Source organism: Serinus canaria, chromosome 7, assembly GCF_022539315.1.
Source record: "Serinus canaria isolate serCan28SL12 chromosome 7, serCan2020, whole genome shotgun sequence".
Taxonomy (NCBI): Eukaryota; Metazoa; Chordata; class Aves; order Passeriformes; family Fringillidae; genus Serinus; species Serinus canaria.
This window is the reverse complement of record NC_066321.1, coordinates 14227167-14249346: the sequence shown is the minus strand read 5'-3', so window position 1 is coordinate 14249346 and position 22180 is coordinate 14227167. Positions and strand designations below refer to the sequence as shown.

Below are 22180 nucleotides of genomic sequence, written 5' to 3'. Positions count from 1 at the left end.
ACAGGCTGAGGTGCACAGCTGTAGGTGGTGCTGAAGGATTAGCAGCACCAGCCAGCAGCAGAGCATGAGTTGCTTTTACCATTCCAGTCAAAATGCTCTTTATCTCTCCATCTTGCAGCACATGGCCCAGTCCCTTGAGGAAATGGGAAAAGGCAGAGATGCTTTTTTATGTGTTCTCTCCTCCCCCTCTTACATCTGCCCATTCCTCCACTCATGGAGCTCTACTCTAGTCCTCGAGGAACAGATGTGAAGGACATACCAAGATGAGCCAAGCTTCTTCAAGTTATTTAAGCTTTCCTCAGATTCACCTCAGTGCATTCAAGCAACAAAATGTGCAATTAACTAGAAAGGAAAGTGGTTTTTAATAGCTTCACCAGTAACCAGAGCCACTCAAACTACTGGATAGCACTACTAGTGTCTCCATAGTTACACCTATAAATATAGAACAGTGCACTGGGTTTGCATGGCAAGATTTTGCGGTGGGAGGGCTACAGGGCAGCCTCTGGGAGAAGCTGCTAGAAGCTTCCCCTATGTCTGACAAAACCAATGTCAGCCCAGAGTATGAGAGGAACAGGTCTGGAGGTACCCAGGCCACTGCAGCAGAAACAGAAGATGCTCTAGGCACCTTTGAGAGAAATTTTAAGGGTTAATGATGCAATCAGCCTTTTCAAAAGCAGCTGGTGAGGTGCACACTTTAAACCAACTTTTGTTTAGTAACAAACTGGTTTTGAGCCAGATGAGGGAGAAGGGCATTAAGAAGCTGATCCTGCAAGATAGGAAAATGCTCTTTATCATGCAAATGTCCTCCCTTATACCACTGGCTGAGATGTAAAACTCCTCCTCCCTTTCCCCCTCCCGTGGAAGGTATTGGGACATTCACAAGCGCACATAGGCGTGACAGCATTCATTCCTGCCTCAGCTAGGATGATGTGAGGCAGCTCTCATGGCCTGGTCATAAACCATCAGACCACCGACGCACCCCCAGACCCATTTAGGGCCTGGACTGCACATGACCCAGTGTTACACTGGACAGTGGAAACCCCATCCCTTTCAGGGGAGGAACCTGGGCATTCCCACCACACGTGAAGATACTAACCCAGTGAACTTTTGTGTTTCAGGGGCTCCCTCACCTCCCACAAATCAAGACTGTGACTATCATCTCAACTAAGGGACACTGAAGTCACCCACAATCAAATCTTGTCACTGGATCCACGGGGGATGGTATTTTTCATATTTTCCTTTTTTTCCCTTTCCTATTTGCTTATATATGTATTTTTAATACTTTTATGTTACTATTTCTATAGCTAACCAAAACAGCTACATAGCTCCGTTCCACTGCAACCAAATAATTCTAAAATATATTTGCCATCCCAGTCCTACAGTCCACGGAGGGCTCCAAGCTGAAGTAGGGATGTCTAAAGGAGGCTGTGACACTGTAGGAAGCCTACAGTGGAGGAGGCCTGTGGCAGGACCTGTCCTCTGTGGAAAGGAGCCCAGGAGCCCACGTGGAGCAGGTTTCCTGGCAGGACTTGTGATGCCATGAGGGACCCACACTAGAGCAGAGGAAGTGAGAGGAGACCTCCCCCAGTGGAAGCTGGAGCAGCAGAGTCAACATGTGATGCACTCAGCCACCATTCCTCATCCCCCTGTGCAGCTGCTGGGGAGAGCAAGAAAGGCAAGAGTAAAGCTGAGGATGGGAAGAAGGGAGGGGTGACTGGAATGAACATTTGGTTTTATTTCTCATTATCCTACTCTGATACAACTGGTAATAAATTAAACTGGTTTCCTGGGTTGGGTCTGATTTGCTGATTACAGCAGCATCTCTCCCTGCCCTTATCTCAACCACAGACCTTTTGTTCTATTTTCTCTCCCTTGTCCAGTAGAGGAAGGCAGTGATGGGGCAGCTTTCATGGGCACATATGTAACAGACAGGACTTTTTGCAGAAAAGACAAAAATTATTCCACTCCATCATCACCCTTTTATTGATAAAAGGATAGGTCTTGACAGTGGAGAAAAAACGATGTTCCACAAGGAGAACAGGAAGTAGCTTCTACTGGTCTTTCAGTTCCTTCAGTCTTCTGATGGCAGATTTGACTGTCACTGCAGAGGTGGTACTGGAAGAAGAAGCAGAGTCATTTGCGTGTGGCAGAACTGTGCTGGTGTTGTTTATTTTTGAGAAAGTGCTTATCATTTCAAACTGTTATCATCTGACTGCGCTGTCAAACAGGGTCTAACTCCACTTTGATTTTCCTCACAACAAAGCGTAGGCCTGGCTCCACAAAGCACATGGAACTTCAGAGGCTGCATCCCAACCCAAATCTCCCAGTCATGCACTGACCATGAGCACCGAAGTGTGGGCTCAGATCCCTCATGACTGCTACACGTGGGGCAGGAGCATCTTCTACAGAATTGTGGGGGAAGGAGTACACAATGGGAGTAAGCACCCTCACAAGAAAGGTTATTATCATTCAATTTTTTTTTGCTTTTACAACAAAAGGAAAACATGAAAACAATTGTTCTTGGAATAAATCTGGCTTTGCCTATTGCAAAGAATAGCAATCAAATTGACTTTGATCCGCACCAATCAAATTTTAACAGAACAGCCAACTTCCCCCATTACTATCTCAAGACAAATCTACTCAATGATTAGATCAAAATTTAAAAAAAAAAAAAAAAAAAAGATAAAATGTCAAAAGCTGCATCATGCCACAGCTATGTGAGAATAAATACTGATTGGAGCTTCTTCATTTCCTTACTTGTAAGTCCACGCACCACCAGCAACTGTCTTCATGCAGGACCCGCAGTGCCAGATACCCACAGCCTTCCTCTTCATTTTAGTCTGGAACAGAAGAAAAAAGGAAAAAAATAAAGTCGCTCTCCATCAGCTGAAAAAGCCAAACAAGAAACTTCAGGCAAGGCCTTCACAGCACTACTATAAGCCAAAGGGACAATCCTTTTACTCAAATTCTGCAGACACTTCTGAAACACTTTTCCATTCAGATATGAACTGGGTCATTTTTGAAGGCATCACCAAAACTTCAGCTTATTTTGAAGGACAAAAATAGTAAGGAGCTACCTTGGTTATAACAACTGATATTCTCACTTGGTTTGGTGCTCATGTAACACCACTGTTCCCAGGACTCCCTGGGCAAGCCCAGCTTGACTCAACCCAGACCAACTTCCAACAGCATCTGAAGAGTGAGTGGTGGGCACATAACTCCCTCCCCAAGGCAGGTATCCCTCACCTTGCAGAGGTCACAATAGGTTTGCCCACACCTATGCCTGATTTAGGCAGCTCTGCAGACTATGAACATTCTCACTTCATATATGAAAGGCAGTAAGTTAAAAACAAACAAAAAAAAAAACCCAACAACAAATCAAAGCAAGTAAAAATCCCACAATGAAAATATTTTTAAATTTCCAAACACTTTAAAGATTCTTACTCTACAGATATCAATAAAAATATCTGTGCAAAGCATAAGCTGATGGACTTTTCAAACTGTCAAAAACTAAATTTTACAGGAAATTTTAATTATGTACACACACAGTTAAGATTACTTTCTATCAGAAATTCTTCCCCAACCAGAGTTATACAGCACACAAAAGTAAGCAACTGCCATCAGAAGTTTAAAGTGGAAAAAGCAAGTTTTGTTACTCTGCCAGGTATGCTGTAAAAAGTCCAAGTCAAGCCTTAATTATAAAGATAATAACTTGATGCTTAAATTCTGTCAGGTCTCTTTTATTAATTATGTAAAACATATAGCAACATTGCTCACTCTTTTGTATCATGAAATGTAATAATGTTTGTTTTCCTTTAACTACTACTAAACATTCATGTGAAATGTCTACTCTCTTTTTCAAGAACTCTGACAGCAGCACAAAGCTCACTACACACTAGTCCCTGTCTTGGAACTAGGCACATTTCTCTTCAGTACAAAAATTACTGAGGCATCAAATCAGCTTTCTAGCATCAGTAACAATGTGATTTTTAAAGACTTTTTTTGGGGAAGATCTCTCACCTTGCCGCAGAAGGAGCAGGTATACTTGGCATGCTGGCTGATTTCAATCTTCTTCACCATCTTCCTAAGGGATGCACCGTAACGGGTCCCATATTTACCCACGATCCCGACCTTCTTGGTGCGCTTGGCCTGTTGGAAGGCAAACCAGAATGAGCTTCAGCTCTACAGAGACAGCCTGCTCCTCACTGCTCCCCTCTCCAGCATGGCAGCTGATACTGAGCACCCTACAGCCTTCCCTGCAGCCTGGGAAAACTGAGTATTCACAGGGTCCGGCTGGAAGAGACCATCTGGTCCAACCTGCCTGCTCAAGCAGGATCGGCCCGGAGCACATGGCACAGGACTGCATCCAAAGGCTTCCCGAGTATCTCCATTGAGGGACACTCCACACCCTCTCTGCGCAGCCCATCAGTGCTCAGTCACTGCACAGAAAAATTCTTCCCCGTGCTCAGGTAGGACCTCCTGTGCATCGGTTTCTGCCCGTTTGTCCTACGGCTTGGCACCACCGAGAAGAGCCTGCCTCCTGCCTCCTGACAGGAAAAGAGATAATATTTGTAGGCCATTTTAACTATCTAATTATATATATTATTATAGTGAGATACCCTCTCAATGGCCTCTTCTGAGGCTGAACAGGCCCAACCTCCTCAACCTGTACTCATGTGAGCCGTTCCAGTCCTCCAATCCTCCTCGCTGCCCTCCCCTGGAGCACTAGCGATGAAATGCCACCGGGCTGGCGCTGCTGCAGCCCCGCAGCTCCTGCCGGGGCACTTCGGGCCGCCGAGACCGAGCAGAGCCCCGTCCGTCCCGGGGCCAGCCGGCGGTGGCACGGAGCGCTGCAGCCCCTCTGTCCCGCGCCCCGGCTGCCATTCCCCTCATCCAGGCCGCCTCCCTCAGGCCGCCCGAACCGAGCGAGCCGCTGTCGCAGCGCGGAGCCGAGGCCGGCTCGGGGACATGGCGCATCCCCGGCCCCGGCTCCGCGCTGCCTCGGGCGCGTCCCGCGGGCTCAGAGCGGTGGTCCCGGCGCGGATGCCGGCGGATGGCGGCGGACGAGTCCGGCTTCACTCACCATCTTCCGCCGGTGCCGTCACGGAGAGAGAGCGGCAGCGCGCAGGCGCGGGCGGGCCGGCGCGGGCGGAAGTGACGCGAGGAGCCGGGCGGTGCCGGCCCCGGGCGGTCGGGCCTGGCCGCGGTTGCAGCGCAGCCGACGCGGCCCAGGCCGCAGGATGGACGGACGGACAGCCGAGTACGGGCGGGTGCGCTGCTGCTCGGAGAGCGTGTGAGGGCTCCCTGACTGCAGACGCTGCCCAACCGACTGGATGCAGTCCCGTGGCGTGCGCTCCGCCAGGGCCCTGCTCGAGCAGGGAGGCTGGAGCGGATGAGCCCCGCGGTCCCTCCAGCCTGTGGAACCCGTGTGAGACCCAGGCGGGGCATGGGCGCCAGCACCGCCGGAGCTCAGATTCCTGGGTTTCCCGCGAGGGAAGTCACAGCAGAAAAGAAAACGGGGCAGTTACATTAATTCAACTCGTTTTTAGAGAGGATAAGCAGCAGGTAGATGTCAAATCAGGGACAGAAAACTTGTCCACAACTGCCGAAAAAGTAAACTATATAAAATCAATGAGGATGAATTCTTATCATAAAACATACCAGCCCTAAACCACGAGGTTTCAAGAGTCTTTGCATTAGGTCAGGTTAAGACAATTTCCTAATTTGCTTGGGATTAGCCAGTGCTGAAACCACCATCCCTGAAAGCCCTCATGTGCCGCTTCAGAGGTGATTCCCAGCACCAAAACAGAGGGAAAAATACACCAGTGCCACCGAACTGCAGTGCTTGTAAGTGGAATTGCAACTCATTAACCTCCATTAAGAAATGTAATCCAGTTAGCCTGAGAGCTTTTCCATGCGCAGAGGCATCTACGGTCCATCCCTCTCTTGCCAGGAGAGGGCCAGAGCTTCCCAGTCCACCGAGAGAAACCATCCCCAGGTAATTGTTACAGGTTGTTTTCCTCCATACCACCCTGGCTGCCTCAAGCAATGACAGCATTCTTCACTTGCAGTTTGTTAAGAGAGAATCAAGGAATTGAGTGTAACTGTGTTACTTTCCCTGGCTGTGGTCTGTACTTTTAAGAGATGCTCATAGACAGATGTCACATTCCTTCTTGGCTCTTGCTCTGAGGGTTTGAACACCGACATTTTTCATGCCCTCTGTCATGCCCGGCTCCTCATTCCCTGATCATCCCTGCAAGCTCTTGTGGGAGCTGGTGGGCCAGAGCAATGTTTGAGATGAGGGCTCAGCGAGGCGTTAGGGAATGGTATTTATATCTGCCTCAGTTGAATCAAAATTTCATTTGATATATCCTACGAATAAATTGCCCTTTTCAGATCCTCGTCACAATGATGACTCAGAGGATACAGTTTTGATACCAACGTATTAGAAAACAGAAAAAAGTAATTTCCTTTGGCTGCCTAGTGACGATATGGTTAAAAAAAATATAAATTGTCAGCCAACACATCCAGAGAACCTACTGCTATTCTCTGGTCTGTATCTACAGAGTTCAGGTTTGCTGTGACAGTACAGCTCATGGTCATATCCATCATCTACCAGTGTCACAGAGAGCTCTGGCACCAACCAAACCCAGCCACCCTGGGTGACAGCTGTTCCCAGCACTGCCAAAGTAAACACACATTTCCAAAGGACTGAGAAGATGAAGGACAGAGACAGGCCACCACAGCCATGCCTTGATAGTCCACCCCCTTGAACTTTTCAGCTCATAAAGTGAGCCTGGGACACACAGAACACTTAGTTGGAACTGCTCCAGCTTATTGTTGATGTATTTTAGCCTGTTGTTGCTGTTTTTAGCTTTCTTCTTAAAAACACACCTTCCTCCAACACGGGTGGGAGCACTGATGTAGGTGTACAAGCAGGCATCCAGCCACAGCAAGATGCTCCAACATCCAGTGAGATGGGTCCATCCATTTCCTCTGCTGGTTTTAGATAATGCCAAAAAGATATAGCTCTATCATCTTCAGCTGGCAGGTTCAAGAGGCCTAGGAGTGCTCCATGTTCCTAAGCCGCTGTGGGTCCCACTGGCATCCTGCACACTGCCTTGCAGAGATTCTCATCAGCAATCCTTGGAGTTCCTGTCTGAACCTGCTGCCAGCTGCCCAGCCACCTCCTCACCATATGAATGATGGACTAATGATGCCATTGGGGTAAGGCTTGCAGTCTCTCCAGTCCCTTGAAGTAATCATAAGTAAGTAAATAGCACTTTCCTGCAAGGTTCTTCTCCCCTTTTTCATGTAGTAAGGATAAAGTGGATCTCAGGTGTATTTGAAAAACCTCTGTATCTGGGCAGCAAACCAGCTGAGATTTTATGGGTCCTAACAAAGGGAAGGTTCACCTGGCATTTCTCTAGCAGGGCTGGGATTTATCAACATGCAGACAAGATGAATCAAGTTAATAAGGAGCAGAATTCTCTAAGGGTACTTTCAGTGTGTCTTAGGAAAGTACCATTTTGAAACAGCTGTAGCTTTACAAAGAAGAGAACTACTCCTATGAGACAACAATATGGGTACACAAATAATTTTTGCATTTTTGTTTTTCATTCAGCAGACAGCAACATTTCTCACCTCTTATTCAGAACAACCCACTCTGCAAGTAGAAAGATCACTCATCCTACAGACAGATTAAATACTCTGTGTTCAAGATGACAGACATTTTAAAATGTCAAAAAGCGTGTCTTCAGCACCTGGCCAGCTGTTGAAGTAGAAGCAGTGATGGTTAACTCTCAGCCTCAAACCCAGAGATAAAACATTTCCTCCAGCTACCCAGTCACAACACCCCTTGCTACTGCTCACCCCCAAAGCACCATCTGCAGTCACGAATGAAAAGCAGCTCTCCACCCAGCCCAACTGTACACACAGCCTGGGGGGCATTTCCGTGATGACACCAGCTGAAAATGGAACAATCAAACCCTTCAATGCAGGAAAAAAATATCTAATGTTACCAGGTTGATCTTACAGCACAAACATTTTTCTCCTCTGCCTTGCAAGAGAGGTATTTTTGTCAGTGTCTGGTACCTGCACAGAGCCAAGCACATCACCTCCACAGCACTTTAGCTATTGGCCTCCAGGAGCTAAATGTAAGCCTTCAGTTTGCCACCTTTTCTACAGATTACAGCTGTAAAACACAGCTAAGTGGGAGATAGAATGCTAAGACAGAGGAAGTACCAAAAGCTTGGTACACAACTTAGAACAATTTATTTAAACAGTTCAGTCCAGAATCAGTTTCTTACAAAACAAGAGCAAAAGTCTGCCCATGTCCCCTTCTCATCATTCACCTGTAGAAATCAATCAAGTCTTGAAGAAAACACCCACCCACCGCACCTCTCTGAGAAGTCAGGGTTAATCCCTGGCAGTCAGCACAAGCTTCACCCTCCACTGGTAGAAGAAGCACATGCCAATGGAGCAGGTCCTAATATTCAGCACAAGGCCAGACATGAGTGTGCAGAGGCAGACATGTGCCTAAAACAGGTAATGTACACTTACTGGCACACAGCTACATTACTTAGCTCAAGGTGGTAACTTCTACTTTTCCCCACCTCCACAAAACATCAAGGATCTGTTTGGATCTTTCTTCCTTGTGGCCAAATAGAATAACCAAGGGCCAGTCTGTGAGTGATCCGAGCAATGGCCCAATTTGCCAGTGAACAATCTCCTAGAAATATAGACTTTTGGAAATGGAAAACATTGTTAAAAGCACTCTGCAGCTGCTGATGAGTTGGTTTTCTCAAGAGTTCTGCCTTGGGGACAGACAACCATTACCTGCTTTTTAAACGTAACAACTGTGGAAGCTGACATGCTGAAACACAGCAGAATGATACTCGGCCTGTGTCCGTTCAGTCACTGGCAAAACCAGGACTGCAAACCCTGCAGGCTGCCAGGTGTGTGCTGCACATCTGTCACACTGTCATACTACCTTCTCATCCTTTGAGATGGAACATGCCAGAGATACAGAAAATTTCAAGTCTTTTATTTCCAAAAATTGAAAAAAATAATATATGATTGCTTTTGGTTTTTCTTTTTTAATTAAAAAAAAAAAATCTCTAAGCTGCCATTTTTAGCTGTCAGCATTTACACTTCGTCAATACGCCGCTTTTTTTTGGGAGTCACTGAACCTGCATCTGCTTCTCCGTCTTGCAAGGCACTGCCAGAGTCAAACTCACAGCCAGCATCAGCTGCCTCCAAAAACAAAACATCATCAGCATCAACTCTGCTCTCAGAGAAGGTCTTCTGGAAAAGGTCGTAGATACTCTTCTGCTTTGGATCTGGCTGAGGAAAGAGAACAGAACAGGATCTGCATCCACACTGTCATGTAAAACACAGTGAGCAAAATCAGAGGACACTCCTTACACAGTGCACATGTGTGTACAGATCATAGCTCACATGATACACACCAATATGTATCTCATACATTATAAACTCAAAGACATATATATGGCATGGATGCTAACAGGTCTCCTTGCAGGTAGCAGGTTGGAACTTCTGTGGAGACTCCAAGCCAAGGCGTGGATCCTGGGAGGAGCTGAACAATCTGGTCTGTGGCATTAAAGGCAGAACAGGTGCAAGGTCACCTATGCCAATCTAGATGTACACAAGCCAAAGCCCATTCAGCCTCTCCCAGGGACCACCAATATTCTTTCAGGTCAATTACCTTAGGACAGTAATTAGTTGACTCAGCTGTTTCAGAGAAATTGGTTTCTGAAAGACCAGCTTCACCCAGCACTTTGATCTTCTCCTGAATCATTGGCCTAGGAGTGATAAACAGGTATTACTGAAAGGAAAAAAATCAAGGACACCGCTTCATTTACTATGTGTAGATTAAAAAAGAATACAACTGGGAAGAAAGATGGCTCTTCTACCAAACTTTGTTGGTTCCTTGACTTGTCCTGCTCTTGGCTATAATCACTGTATTCTGTCTTGAGATATCAGTCAATTAAATTAGTAACAATTAGAGGATTTTGGGCTATAAACATTTGGAGAACACATATGTCCAAGAGAGAAACTAGTTGACTGAGGCAACATCAATGGTACGAAGCCAGACCGAGAAGATGCAGCTAAAAGGACTCCTAGCAGCCTGTGTGCTCAGTCTCCAAGGCAAGCAATGGAAACCCCCAAAAACAGATGCATCAGCACTTCAAGGATAACTTCCAATGTACAGCAGGAGGAAGAATCCATCACTGGCCCCAGAGGCTGAGAGGTCCTGGCCACACCTGCACACTGGACACTGAAAGATGCCAAGGCCACAGCACAATTAGTGCATTTACCAAATAGCCTTGTCCTCTTGTTCTTTTTCTTATCTTAAAAAAGATGCCACTGTCCTTTCGAGAGCCGTTATTTCTTCCCCATTAAGTACTAATGACTGCACGGACAGCATTTCACAAATACAGGCAGAATTAATGTCATTAATTTTCCATGAAATTTGGGTGATGCATCAGTTTCCAGATCCTTGCATTGTAGGGTTATAATTACTTGCCATCATGATATTCTGGGAACTGCACAAGTTCACTTCATTCATTCCTTTAAACAAGGTAATAAAGACGTTATTTTGGATTTAAATGAAGCAGCTGGTGGATAATTTCTTGTCATCATTTGCAGGTCAGCTCCCTTGCAGCACTAAAGATTCCTCAGATCCTGCCTACCCCCAGATGTTAGATTCCCCAGCCCTAAGGACTAATGTCCACTGGTAACTCTCACTGAAGCCAAAAAGCTTCGTACAACTACCCAGAGGTTGGTCAATAGCACCTTTTTAATCTATTTGAAGGGCTCACTGAAGAGCAAGAGGAAGGCAACAGTGCAGTCCTCCTCCACAGCTCTCTGTCCAAGCACACAGCAGCCAGACTGCTCCTCAGAACTGATCTACAATATACTGAACCATCTCCAGTCTCTGCCAATTTCGTTTGAGTCCCAGCACTTTACAGTATCCTAGCACAGGAAATGTTCTGGGCTGGTATCTAAGACAATTCCTCCTCCTTACACAGAGACTGTGAAGGTTTTAGATGCATCAGCTCTCCCAGAATTTCTCTTGAGAGCCCTTTCTTTGTCAGGTAACTACTTTTATTCCTCCTGCTTGTCAGCCACTCAGTCATGTCCACTGCAGCCAGTCCATGCCACCAGCTTGCAGCAGCCCTGGCACATATTGGTCCTCCCCTCACAGGCCCTGGAAATCAGCACTAGCATTAACTCCTCACACCACATATATAACAGACAGTGGAAACACCTATCAGGAGAACCAAAGTGTCTTTCTCACTTCTTACCATAAGTAGTCATCTGCTGTGCCTTTAGCCACTAGGTAGTGAACATTAACAGAGCTGGTCTGTCCAATTCGGTGTGCCCGATCTTCTGCTTGGATCAAAATCTTAACATAAAAACATGACAAGAATTGAAAACTGCAACATCTGAGAAAGAGTGTAAGCATCAGAAAACGGAGGATCTCATTTCTTCTGCTTAGCAACTCGTTCTTATCTGGATCCTGTTAAGACCTGTATTCTCAGAGTAAGACAAGAAATAATCTGGTACACCAGGTTCCCAAAAGGCACTGAAGAGTTTTCCAAAGTAGAGGGTGAGCACTGATGATGGACCCTTTCAGGTGTTGGATGAGCAAACCGTTAAGAGCTCTGTCAAATAAAGACAGAAGCATGTTTCCCTTTTGTGCCACCTTCCCCTGCCAGCAAGCTGTGTAAACCAGCCTCACAGCTTCCAGCCCAGGCACCTATGGTTGCAGAGCTAGCAGACATCAGATAAAGAAAGAGACAAACCCTAGAGAAAGCTGCCTGCCCATTATATCACTTAATCAGCAACATTTCTGCTCTTCAGAGAACATCCAACCCCTGTCCCCTCCAGGACACTTACCCCTGGGTTCCAGAAGAGCTCTGCAAACACCACCAGATCTGCAGCAGACAATGTCAGGCCCATGTTTGCAGCAGTGAGGGAGAGGACAGCCACAGCCTGCTTCTCCGAGAACTGGAACTTCTGGCACAGAGCCTGCCGCTCCGCTGAGGATGTGGAGCCATCGATGCGAATGTGCTCGACGTGCTGTGAAAAGGCAGAAGATGCTGTTTAGAGACCTGGTGTTCCCTTTCTTGTATACTCCTTCCTGTTTTAGTGGATCCCATGTCCAGTGCTGCCACTGAGCAAAGTCACCAGTGCCACTGTGGGTTACAGTCTGGAATGTTATCTTAAATCATTCTTCAAAGTGCCCCAGCATGCTTTAGGAGCATCAAAGGAAATTTCACATGAAAAGTTATACAAACAAGAGAAGTCAAGAGAAATGATTGGCAGGTCTATCAACTCTCCCTACAGTATCTTACTTCAAAAATACAAGAGCACCACAGAGGTAAAGGCAGGCAGAGATTAGTGTGCTTGGGTAGTCTCATTCTCCCTCTGAGGAAAACCTGGAGAACAATGGCCACACAGTTAGGTAACACAAGAATTCACAAGCTCTAGGACAGACAGTGGAATTAAAGAACATTAAATATATAAAAGCCATTCAGCTAATACAAAATGCATGCTGTGAGGCATTCACCCTGACAGCTCAGCTCCCTTGGTGAAGGGCACACTCAGAAGCACAGCAAGTAGAAATCATCTCTGTCACTAACTGTCCTGAACTATCTGACCAGCCATAAATCCAGGGGGCTGTTCATCAGCTTTGAAGCTGGAACAGTGACAATGTTGAGACCAATCAGTCACTTACTTTCTTCTTCAGCTCTGCAACTACTGCATCCAGCATTATCTTGTGATGAGCAAACACCAGGAATTTATTATTCCCACTTTCCAGTAACTCCAGGATGTACTCTCTACATGGAAAAGGAAAAACAACAAAAACTATAAAATTACATGCTGAGAGAATACAGACTTTGTTCACAACAAATTTTGAAGATACTGCCCATCTATAGAGAAACATTAGGAAACAGGCTAGCATAAAAAGCTGCAGTAAAGTGCAAGCAGCGAGTCAAATCTTCTATAGATTAAAATACAGAAAAGAAAATTCTCTCAGTTTTTCTTCACCACAGGCAGAGAGCTGCCTACATTATACTTGGGTGTCAAAGAGAATCAGTTTATTATATCCTACTTGGAACATAACATCCTAGGCCAATCGACTGAAGGTCATCTATACTTAATTACAATCTCACTCACTCATCTGTATTTCTAACTTCTGCACAATCACAATACACTTAAGTAATCTGTATGCAGTTAACTTCCTGTGTTTACTTGGGATTTGTTTTGTATCAGAAGAAAACAACTCTAAACACGCTGATCAGAAAAAAGTACCTTTTCTTGCAAGGGCTCCCACTGACAATTTACTCCAGCTTAAATTTGTCAGCTATTTCTAGGAGTTATCCACATGTATATAGGCTAATGGCCAATGAGAGGCGACAAGGCTCCTTTTAAGCAACTTAAATGAAAATATCTAGCTTTTCCCATGGACTAGCAGCACAGCTACAGAACCCATTTCTATGTAACAACTTGTATTACAATCAGGTTAACTGGAGCCTGAGGAACACCTATAAGCCCATACAGATGATGTAATTTTTTCTTTGGAACAGCTAAGTTGTTGAGAAGATCAGGAATACCAAGACCTTTGCTAAAGTCAACACATCTAGGTCAGCTGCAACTGTCACAAAAGACCAAAAAGGATTTCCAGCACTGTATTAAGATGGCAGAAAATTTTGCAAGGTTCATAATATTCAAATCCCCATCACATGACAGTATTATTTTAACAAAGAAATCTTGGAGAGAAGTGGGACTGCTGTATTTTAAAACAAATATCAAAGCAAACATTCAGAGTAGTAAGCAGATGCCAACCAACACATCACAATTATTTTGTATCTCATCCCCACGTTCTATTTAACAAATGGCAAGTCATTTCAATGGAAGCAATGCAAGTCATTAAGGCTAAGATATGGGAAGTTCTGATGACCATAGGACAGCATCATTAGTTAGATGCAGCTTGTAGTAACTGATATTTTAAATGCTACTAAACCCTAGAAAAAAATTGACTACTTCCTACTCAAGAGTCAAATAAACAGCACTTTATGGTTTTATATTCAGTTCACACTTGTAACTGAAAAACATGAAAGTCTTGTAACTGTTCACTAACAAAAGGAAGAAACTCTTCTACAGAAATGAATGCTGGGACTAGGAAGTGTAGTTCTGTTCCAAACAAGCAAATTTTGCAGCAAGGTCTGTGACTGTGAAATCACACAGTGCACATCAGTTGGTTCTTACATTCAGAGAGCTGTGGAAAGTAAACCATTTTCATATTATTACCATATTACTTATTAGAAAGTTATGCTATGACCTAAAGCAACTCCTTTGCAGTTCCAGCAAAAAGGCTAAGGATGAAAGGGCACAGAAAGAAATTACTTCTAGGGAAAAGAGAGTTAAAAGCACACCTGTGGTACAAAAACTTTACTACAGAATTCCCACATGAGCCCTGTGGAAGAGCCAAGAACTTCAGTAGGAGCTGTGAGATTCCTAAAACACACTACAACCAAAGCTAAGCCCATGTCATAAGCTTTTTGGTTCAGGATTCCTGCTGCAGCAGAACAGCAGGATTTGTTTTCTCAAATTCTGTTGATGCTTTTAGTTTCATTATTCCCCTGCTCCTTAAATTGAAAAAGGGTACAGACCAAGGAATTTGATCCAAGTCCCAAACACAAAGTCATTTTAAATGGTTCAAATGACAGTTTAGATTTGTATCTGGAATGAAATTAGAAGACTTATTCAGCCACAGAACCCCAAGAGAAGAAAATGTTTAGTGCATTGTAATTACAATCAAGTTTTTCTAGGCTGACTTGAGGCTATGCTTCACGTCCCTGCACTGTTATCTCCAAGGCACTGTCTCCCTGTTCTCAGCAGAAAAGCACATTTTACTGGGCAAGAATGAAGCAGTGACACGGAGCTTACGTGACTGAGCGGATTTTAGCTTCTGCTGTTCTGCTGAAGTAGACAAGAAGAGCTTCCTTCTCCTGTTGTTTCTGTAGAAGGAAGAGATAAACAAATCTGAATTTCAAAAATGCCTTTTCTCCTTCTTGCTTACAAATCTGGTATTTCTGCTGCTGCCAATAAACACTTTGCTAGGAAAAAAAAGTCAGCCTAAAAAAGCACAACAATAGAGGCCTGGGGGGGAAGTCTTCTACTCACTATTAGGTACAGCAGATACTCACACAGATCTGACACCTCCCTCCCTACCTCTCACAAACTCCTACCAGTTGGATGACAAGTGTATCACAAATGCAGCTGTAGTTGAGAAAGCGTGTCCCAACTAAAATGGCAAGGAAAAATCCCTAAGTTCTTACAGAACTATATTAGCAGCCTAGAAGCCTACAACATGCATTTTCCACCATACAAGGAAAACAAACAAGAAAAGCAAAAATAGACTCTTGGCATTTTTGGCCACTGCTCTGTCCACAACACAAATAAGTCTGGTTCTGAACGCTGAATAAGATTACAAGGCTAGACAGGAGAGTAAGTAGAGAGGCAGAAGATATGAAAGACAATTAAAAATTACTAACAAGAGAGGAAAAAAAAGATAGGAAATGGTATTTCACACAAAGGGGCAAAGTAGGCCACTTAGATCAAAAAGCAAATCAAGCTGAGCTAGTTCTGATTGTGCTGTACACTCATTAAAACTGTGCCTTTGCATAAGGTGTGGCTCTGACCTTTGGAACTCAGGGTACTGCTTTTCCATGAAAAAGTTTTTTAAAATAAAAGTACCTGAAATAGCAATGGCTCATTGCGAAAATAAGTTTCTGACTTACACTTTCACATCCTTTGGCCATCTTCTTTGCTTCAGCTGCCAAGGCAGCTTTGGTCTTCGCACTAATGCCTTCAGGAGCCACCACAACCATTTTGCGTTGCTTTGCTGGAAGCTGGGAAAGCACATCTGATTTCAGACGTCGAATCATGATGGACTCTTCCAGCAAAATTTTCAGTTCAGTTAAGTTGGATGATCCAGAGTAGTCCCAACCCCATGGCATCTGGGAAAGATCAAAGCAGTTATCAGTGTCAAACCTGTAAGGGACTGCTCTACATACAATCCAAAAGCAGAATAAATTTACAGGGAATCTGGACAAGGCAAGAACTTGATAGTCAGCAGGAGACTTGACAAAAATGGCAATAAGGTCAAAGCACACAAACTAATATATTCAACATGAAAAGGTTACTTACAAGCTTCCCTTCTTCCTATCTACAAGAGCCCAGGGAAGTGCAGGGAAGCAGACTGCGCAGAAAGGTGGCAGGAATCTCTTCTCCAGCAGTGCGCCCTGATACACTCACACAGCAAGGTGTTGCTGCTCTCTACTTGCAGCTTTGAGCAGGCCAAAAGAATTCACTGCAGTTCTGTGCAGGCACATTTATCTCAGCTTTAAGCAGAGAGACACACAAAAATATTCTCTACCAGCATGAGGACAAATATCCTTAACCCAGATGCCTTCACAGAGTTTTTACACTTGTCTGACATGCTATGTCAGAACTGCCTGTTCTCCACTGTGACCTGACTCCTGCTCTGCTTCCTGGCATACTCTATTTCTGCCATTACTGTGTTTGGCTCAGACTCAAGCAAACCAGAAATAAACTGTGGCCCAAAAGACATTACTCCAAACATTGTCTCTTCAAAGCATCATCACTTCAGAGCTCCTCTGAACAAGCCATTTATTTACTCCTTCTTGAAGCACTCCCCTCTGAAGCTGGCCTATCCTCCAAGATCCTGTGTGCAGGCAATATACATCTGTTCAACTAATCTCAGCTCATCACTTCTCCAGCAACCCCACAGCCTATCTTTTGTTCTCTGAGAAAGAACAACAGTGGCATCAAAATTGGTACACTCCCCAAAAGGAGCATCTTTCAAACAACTGTCTTTCAGAGAAGAGACCAATACAGTTTTAATGCTGAAGCAAGGGGAAAAAAAAGAAACCTTTCTGCTACAATTTCACAAATAAGTATAGGGAATTCAGCTACAGGAATACCAAAGACCAAGGTAGGGAGAGAGGTGACATCTTTCTCATAGCTCTAGTTCTAAATAATATTGGCAGTGTCCAAAAATACAACCTCTGGTCTTGGAATAACAATCCAAAGGAAGCCACTACATACAACCTCCTGAAATGCATATCATGGAGATGTGAGGAGCCTCAGCACCTCAATCAGCCATATTAATTGATAAAATAGACTTAACCTTAAATATCTATACTGATTTTGTCTTCCCCAAGAGAAAAGTGCTACAACACAGTTGTAGCATAAATAAATGGAAGTAAAGAAGAAAGAATCACTGCATCCTCCATCCTCTCCTAGAATGCATGAGACAAAAAATAAATCATACTAGCCATAAGGTTAGTCATGCTACTGATGACTGACTGTATTAAGGGATGGTTCTTGGATGATCAGGGAGGAGAACATGCTGTGGGACAGGAAGAGGAGGAATCAGATAGCTTATAGGCAAGTGAACGTACCTACTTCAGGCTGAGATAAAACAATCTGCAATCCTATTGCCATATTGTACTGATGTGAACCATCAACTGACTTCAGATTCTAGTACATTAAACTCATCTGACTTAATCTACTCCTACATAATTATGGCACCATCTGATTAGCTACAGTTGGTTCATTAAAGAAGGAAACAATTCAAACCCTTAATACATAGCCAGTTTGAATCCTGGAGAATTAAAACTTTGGCTCCGACAAGAGCCCAGTGTTGTAGGGCTAAAGTTAATAAGCCAACCTGGATCTCAGCCAAACCCTCAAAAAACCAACATGGTATCACTGCTTTCCTTCCCTGAAACCAAGAGTGCAACACAGGTGCATCCCTCAGGACCAAGTTTCCCTGGGTTTGTTAGCTTTAGTCACTCTGCATGAAAGGTGATATTGCTGAGCCACAGTCGTTATGCTCCCTTTCTTCATTTCTCAGGCTCCATGGGCCCAGCAGAGCAGATGGACAGAACCAAGAAGGACCCCCTGGTGCCGTGCCCTGCCTCCAAAGCCCACTGCCCACACTGCTCAGTGCCCTGGAAGGTGAGTAGGACGGATCAACGTGATTAGGCTGCTCAGCAAGGCCTGCTGTGGGGCCTGGATATCCCTTGGGCTACCTCTTTCCACTTAAAAGCCCATGTTTTCCAACTTTCCACTTCCATAACAAGCAAGTATACATATGCTTTGTGTCCACGTAGCCAAACTGATTTTAGAAGAGCAGCATCCTCATAAGGCAAAGAACAACACACACACAGAGCCAAGACACCATCTACTGTCATGTTAAAAAGCACACACAGGCAGAGTCCCCACAGCATGTTTAGGTTATTGCTTATAGTGCTGGAATGATTTGCAAACAAGAAAACATTCTAGCTCTGTGCTGCACCTAGCTAGTTATAAAGAGATAATTACTTTTGGAATTATTAAAATTTACTTTAGTATACCCTTCTGTGGAAAAGAAAAGAGAGAAACAAAGGGACATTTATTTTGCCAAAACACACATCTGACTTTGATCCATAACATTCCAGAACACATGCTTCCAACTGTGATTTTCTTACCAAAGTGTTACAGCATCTTACATGAGTCAGTAAACTTATTACAGTGTTAGCAGAAGCTGCCAAACTCTTACAAATTCAGAGCATGTGCTCAGATAGAAATTACTTAATATTTGCCAACATCAGCCAATTTGAAAAATGAATTCACAGCATGTATTTTGGGAAACAGTCTTGGGACATCTTGTAAACAACGGGTGACATTTCACTTGCAGCATTTTTAAAAGTACAGGTGCTGGGAGGTTGAATTAATAAAAATTTATAAACTTCTATAACTTTTGTAATCAGATCTGCCAGATATTTGCAATTTTCGGTCATAAAATCTTGAAACAGAAACTAGTCAGACTTTAAGTTTAAATTCAATGGATCAGGTTTGCCAATTTTTCTTTAATCTTATAGTGCAATCAGATTTATTATTAATACCAAAACATTTTTACATAACACCTTTCATCCTCACACATCTTCAAAAGCCTTGCAAAGCCTCTCTGGTCCTGTGCAATTTTACCTCCACTCATAATGCTGCCAATTTCAGGACAGAAAGCAGAATTCATTTGAGTATTGACAGCAGAAGTACCACAACAGTTCTTCAGAGAGGATGCAACTCCTAACACAATCTCAGGTTAGAGCTGCAGCAACAAATGTCAGGGATACTCTACAGTCATGAAGGAACCAACTACAATCACTTTTTAAATTTTTTCACTGCCAAGCAGATCTGTGCTAACCCATCTTCAGCAGTCCAATCTTTTTCTGTAATGCTATCTACATCTCTTCATTTTCAGCAGCCCTACTTCTCCAAACAACCAAATTCATGCTATCATTTACTGACATTAACTGTAACAAAATGTCCCAGGTGAGCATGGAGAAGAGCAACAATGTTCAACTGTCTAGGAAAGGCAGGTCAAACATAGAAAGAAAATTGTATTAGAAATCCTGACGAGGTTTTGAAGGGAAGCTGATATAGACTGGGACCTCCATGCTGAGTTTCACTGAAGGCTGAGAAGTCATTTACACTGGACACACTATTCACTACTACCACCTGGATCCTGTAAAACAATTTTATTTCTTTTATCCAAGGTCCATCTGCCTCATAATTGAAATGACAGCTACTTGTGCAGAACTTTACCCTTAACAGGGCTTATCAAACTCCAAACCTACTTATGCTGCAAATCAGTTTTCCTTTTTAGTGCAGAAAACCAAGAAGATTAAACTCTATCTCTCAATTTCCCTCTAGAGGAACCATTCTGAAAGGAATGTTCAGAAAGGAATCTTTCAGTTTTAAAGATAATGAATCTTATCAGAAGATGTGGCCTCTCTCCATATGATTCCTACTATGGATGGAGACCCAGGACTGATGCTCTGTGATTCTGCATGCTAATAGCCTTTCTCTAATCAATGGCACCAGCACACGACTACCGAAGCCAATTAAGTGCTTCTTTCACTTGCACACTTGGACATACACAGAACAACACTACACTGGCTATGAAACCAAGTGGGCATTCAGATCTAGGAAAAAGGGGATTCAAGAATTTTATATGAGACTGCAGTAAGAATCTTCTTGGTGGAAACTTGGTATATGTTACCTACCTCAAACAGAAAAGAAAATAAACACAAAAGCACTACAAATAGCTGTAACTATTTTTATGGCATACACTGATGATGTTCAGCTCTTCAGTAAATATTTTTGAACACTGAAATGGTCATTAGGTGTTTCCAACCACTTTGCTGAACACTCTGAAGTAGAGCTGTAGGAAGATTTGAGTCCCTTTTTGGTGTCTATGCAAGCAGCACAGAAGATCCTAGAGCCTCTGAGTAGAAGAAGCAGCAGCAACAGCTCTTCTCTGAACAGCGTGTGCTCCAACACACACAACAGCCCTAGGGATGGCAAATCCAAGTACAGGTGAGTTGCCCATACCTTGGCAGCAAGGCAGACATTTGCTATCATGGCTGCAAATGCTGGCTTTGTGGAAAGCCAAATTCTTGCAGTGGATGGACTCAGTAACTCTGTGGAAACAACTGCTGAGCAGTTGGTAGAGGAGTTATTTTCAAAATATGCTGAGGATTGCATTCACTTCCTAAATTAGAAGATGGTGGAATACAAAGATGTAGTCTGTAAGTCTTCAATTTTTTACTTACCTGGAGGTATAAAATCCAAAATCCAAAGCAACAAAGTCCTTTATCAAACAGTGACTAAAACGAGGAACTAGTTTTTTTTTGTTTGCTCTTTTAAATTGTTTAAAAATCATTTACCCCAAATCTGTAGCTGCTTAAATGCCCCTTAGTTACTCTGCCCCTTTTAAAAACTCAGGGGGGCAAGATCTGATAAGAACCAGTTATGGCCACATTTATTTGGGGATTTTTTTCCCCCCGTTTTAATTTCCATGGCTTTAAAGGCAAGAAACACTACTGCCTTCACATCTCAGGCCCACCACTGCAGCACCTACACCTCCTCAGCTTACAAACTTTCAAAATGTTCCTCTGCAGAGAAACTTTCTCAAAAAAGATGTAATATCGTGCAGAAAGAAGGAAGAAAAAGCCTCCACATTTTGCAAAAACCCAGTGCTGTTTGCAGAGTCCCATCAGGCCCTCTGCCAGGGCAGTACCTTCCTGGCATCACAGTAGCGCAGCCCAAAGTAGTGGAACAGCGGGAAGAAGCTGGGCTGCACAGCCGCGATCTGCGTGTAGAGCTCCGCGGGCCGCGACATGGCCGGCGTTCCCGAAAGCAGGATCACTCTCTTGGCAGCCTGGGAAAACCAAGCAGGGCATCGTTACCATACAGCTTACAACACAGCAGGGCTTAGGAAGTCACCACAGTCCTGAAAGAAAATCCCAGACCCCCCATTCAAGTACCCTAAATGGAAGAGTGCTTCACCTTCACAGGTACCTTCAGCTGTCACTGCCTGAAAACCTTCAAGCCCAGTACTTCAAACTTCCAGGGACACACAGTTTCTTAACACCCATCCACATGCTCTAAGAGAAGGATACATCCATTTTTACTACAGTACTTTCTGAATCAGCATTTACCCACTAGACACATCTTATGCCTGGCTCAGCTTTTCATTTGGCATCAGCAATCCCGGGAAAATGACACACCCTCGCAAGTACATCCCCACCTCCAAAATAAATTCTCTCATAATAAACCTGCCACAGCAAGCCACAAGCAGACTGTCTTTCTCACAAAAGCAGAAGAGATAAAAAGAAAAAGGATTTTTTTCTTACTTCTTTATTATTTTTTTTTAATTATACTAGCAAGGAGAAAAAAAATGAAGCTCTCTGATGCAGGGCCAGAAGAAGATCTGACAGCCAATGGTGAGTGAAGACACATCTGGCTGGATGCTAGAACATGAGAGAATAAATCCAAATCATGTAAGAAAGAAAATATGTTGTAGGGGAGACAGGAAGAGGACAGAAAGTCTGCATCTAAAGTAGGTGCTCCCAAGAAGAAGGGGCAAAAATTACACTATAGACATTAAAGTCTCCAAAATACACTTCTACCTTCATACCACCACTATTAGCTAATTCTATTATTAGATAAAAGCTATGAACTTCTACTGCTGTAAATTCACATATTGTGGTTAAATTACACATGCCTTGCA

The 22180-nt window shown here is 43.8% G+C and overlaps 2 protein-coding genes and 1 long non-coding RNA gene across 5 annotated transcripts in view; 1 reads left to right on the top strand and 2 right to left on the bottom strand.

Moving 5' to 3' along the window:
* Positions 1-1965: 1965 nt before the first annotated feature.
* RPL37A (ribosomal protein L37a) lies at positions 1966-5212 on the bottom strand. Of its 2 annotated transcripts, none has more exons than XM_030241879.2 (4): positions 5084-5212; positions 4021-4149; positions 2758-2840; positions 1966-2115 (listed from the first exon to the last, which is right to left on the bottom strand). In XM_030241879.2, exons 1-4 carry the CDS (start codon positions 5084-5086, stop codon positions 2052-2054), a joined length of 279 nt encoding a protein of 92 aa, XP_030097739.1. In that variant the 5' UTR covers positions 5087-5212; the 3' UTR covers positions 1966-2051. The 2 variants fall into 2 exon arrangements, with proteins under 2 accessions (XP_030097739.1, XP_030097738.1); XM_030241878.2 differs by lacking the exon at positions 5084-5212 and adding an exon at positions 4322-4366.
* Positions 5213-5375: 163 nt separating this feature from the next.
* LOC127059804 (uncharacterized) lies at positions 5376-8884 on the top strand. Its single transcript, XR_007777957.1, has 3 exons — positions 5376-5998; positions 7045-7227; positions 7625-8884. It is a non-coding gene; the product is annotated as an uncharacterized LOC127059804 (long non-coding RNA).
* Positions 8885-9029: 145 nt separating this feature from the next.
* SMARCAL1 (SWI/SNF related, matrix associated, actin dependent regulator of chromatin, subfamily a like 1) overlaps positions 9030-22180 on the bottom strand; it is a 35391-nt gene continuing 22240 nt past the window's right edge. For both annotated transcript variants that reach the window (XM_018911403.3, XM_009087878.3), the window contains exons 10-17: positions 21188-21328; positions 15837-16055; positions 14983-15053; positions 12767-12869; positions 11926-12108; positions 11331-11431; positions 9728-9824; positions 9030-9345 (exon numbers count right to left, since the gene is read on the bottom strand). In XM_018911403.3, coding sequence (XP_018766948.2) covers positions 9148-9345; positions 9728-9824; positions 11331-11431; positions 11926-12108; positions 12767-12869; positions 14983-15053; positions 15837-16055; positions 21188-21328 — 1113 coding nt within the window. In that variant the 3' untranslated portion in view covers positions 9030-9147. The remainder of the gene's footprint in view (positions 9346-9727; positions 9825-11330; positions 11432-11925; positions 12109-12766; positions 12870-14982; positions 15054-15836; positions 16056-21187; positions 21329-22180) is intronic.

Excerpts from the sequence above, each read along its gene's own strand:
- RPL37A (XM_030241878.2), bottom strand. The coding sequence starts at position 4,366 with ATGCAGTCCTGTGCCATGTGCTCCGGGCCGATCCTGCTTGAGCAG. Across the intron at positions 4,150-4,321 it reads GGCCGATCCTGCTTGAGCAG|GCCAAGCGCACCAAGAAGGT; the intron begins GCAGGTTGGACC and ends GCCTTCCAACAG. Across the intron at positions 2,841-4,020 it reads CCTGCTCCTTCTGCGGCAAG|ACTAAAATGAAGAGGAAGGC; the intron begins GTGAGAGATCTT and ends CTTCTGTTCCAG.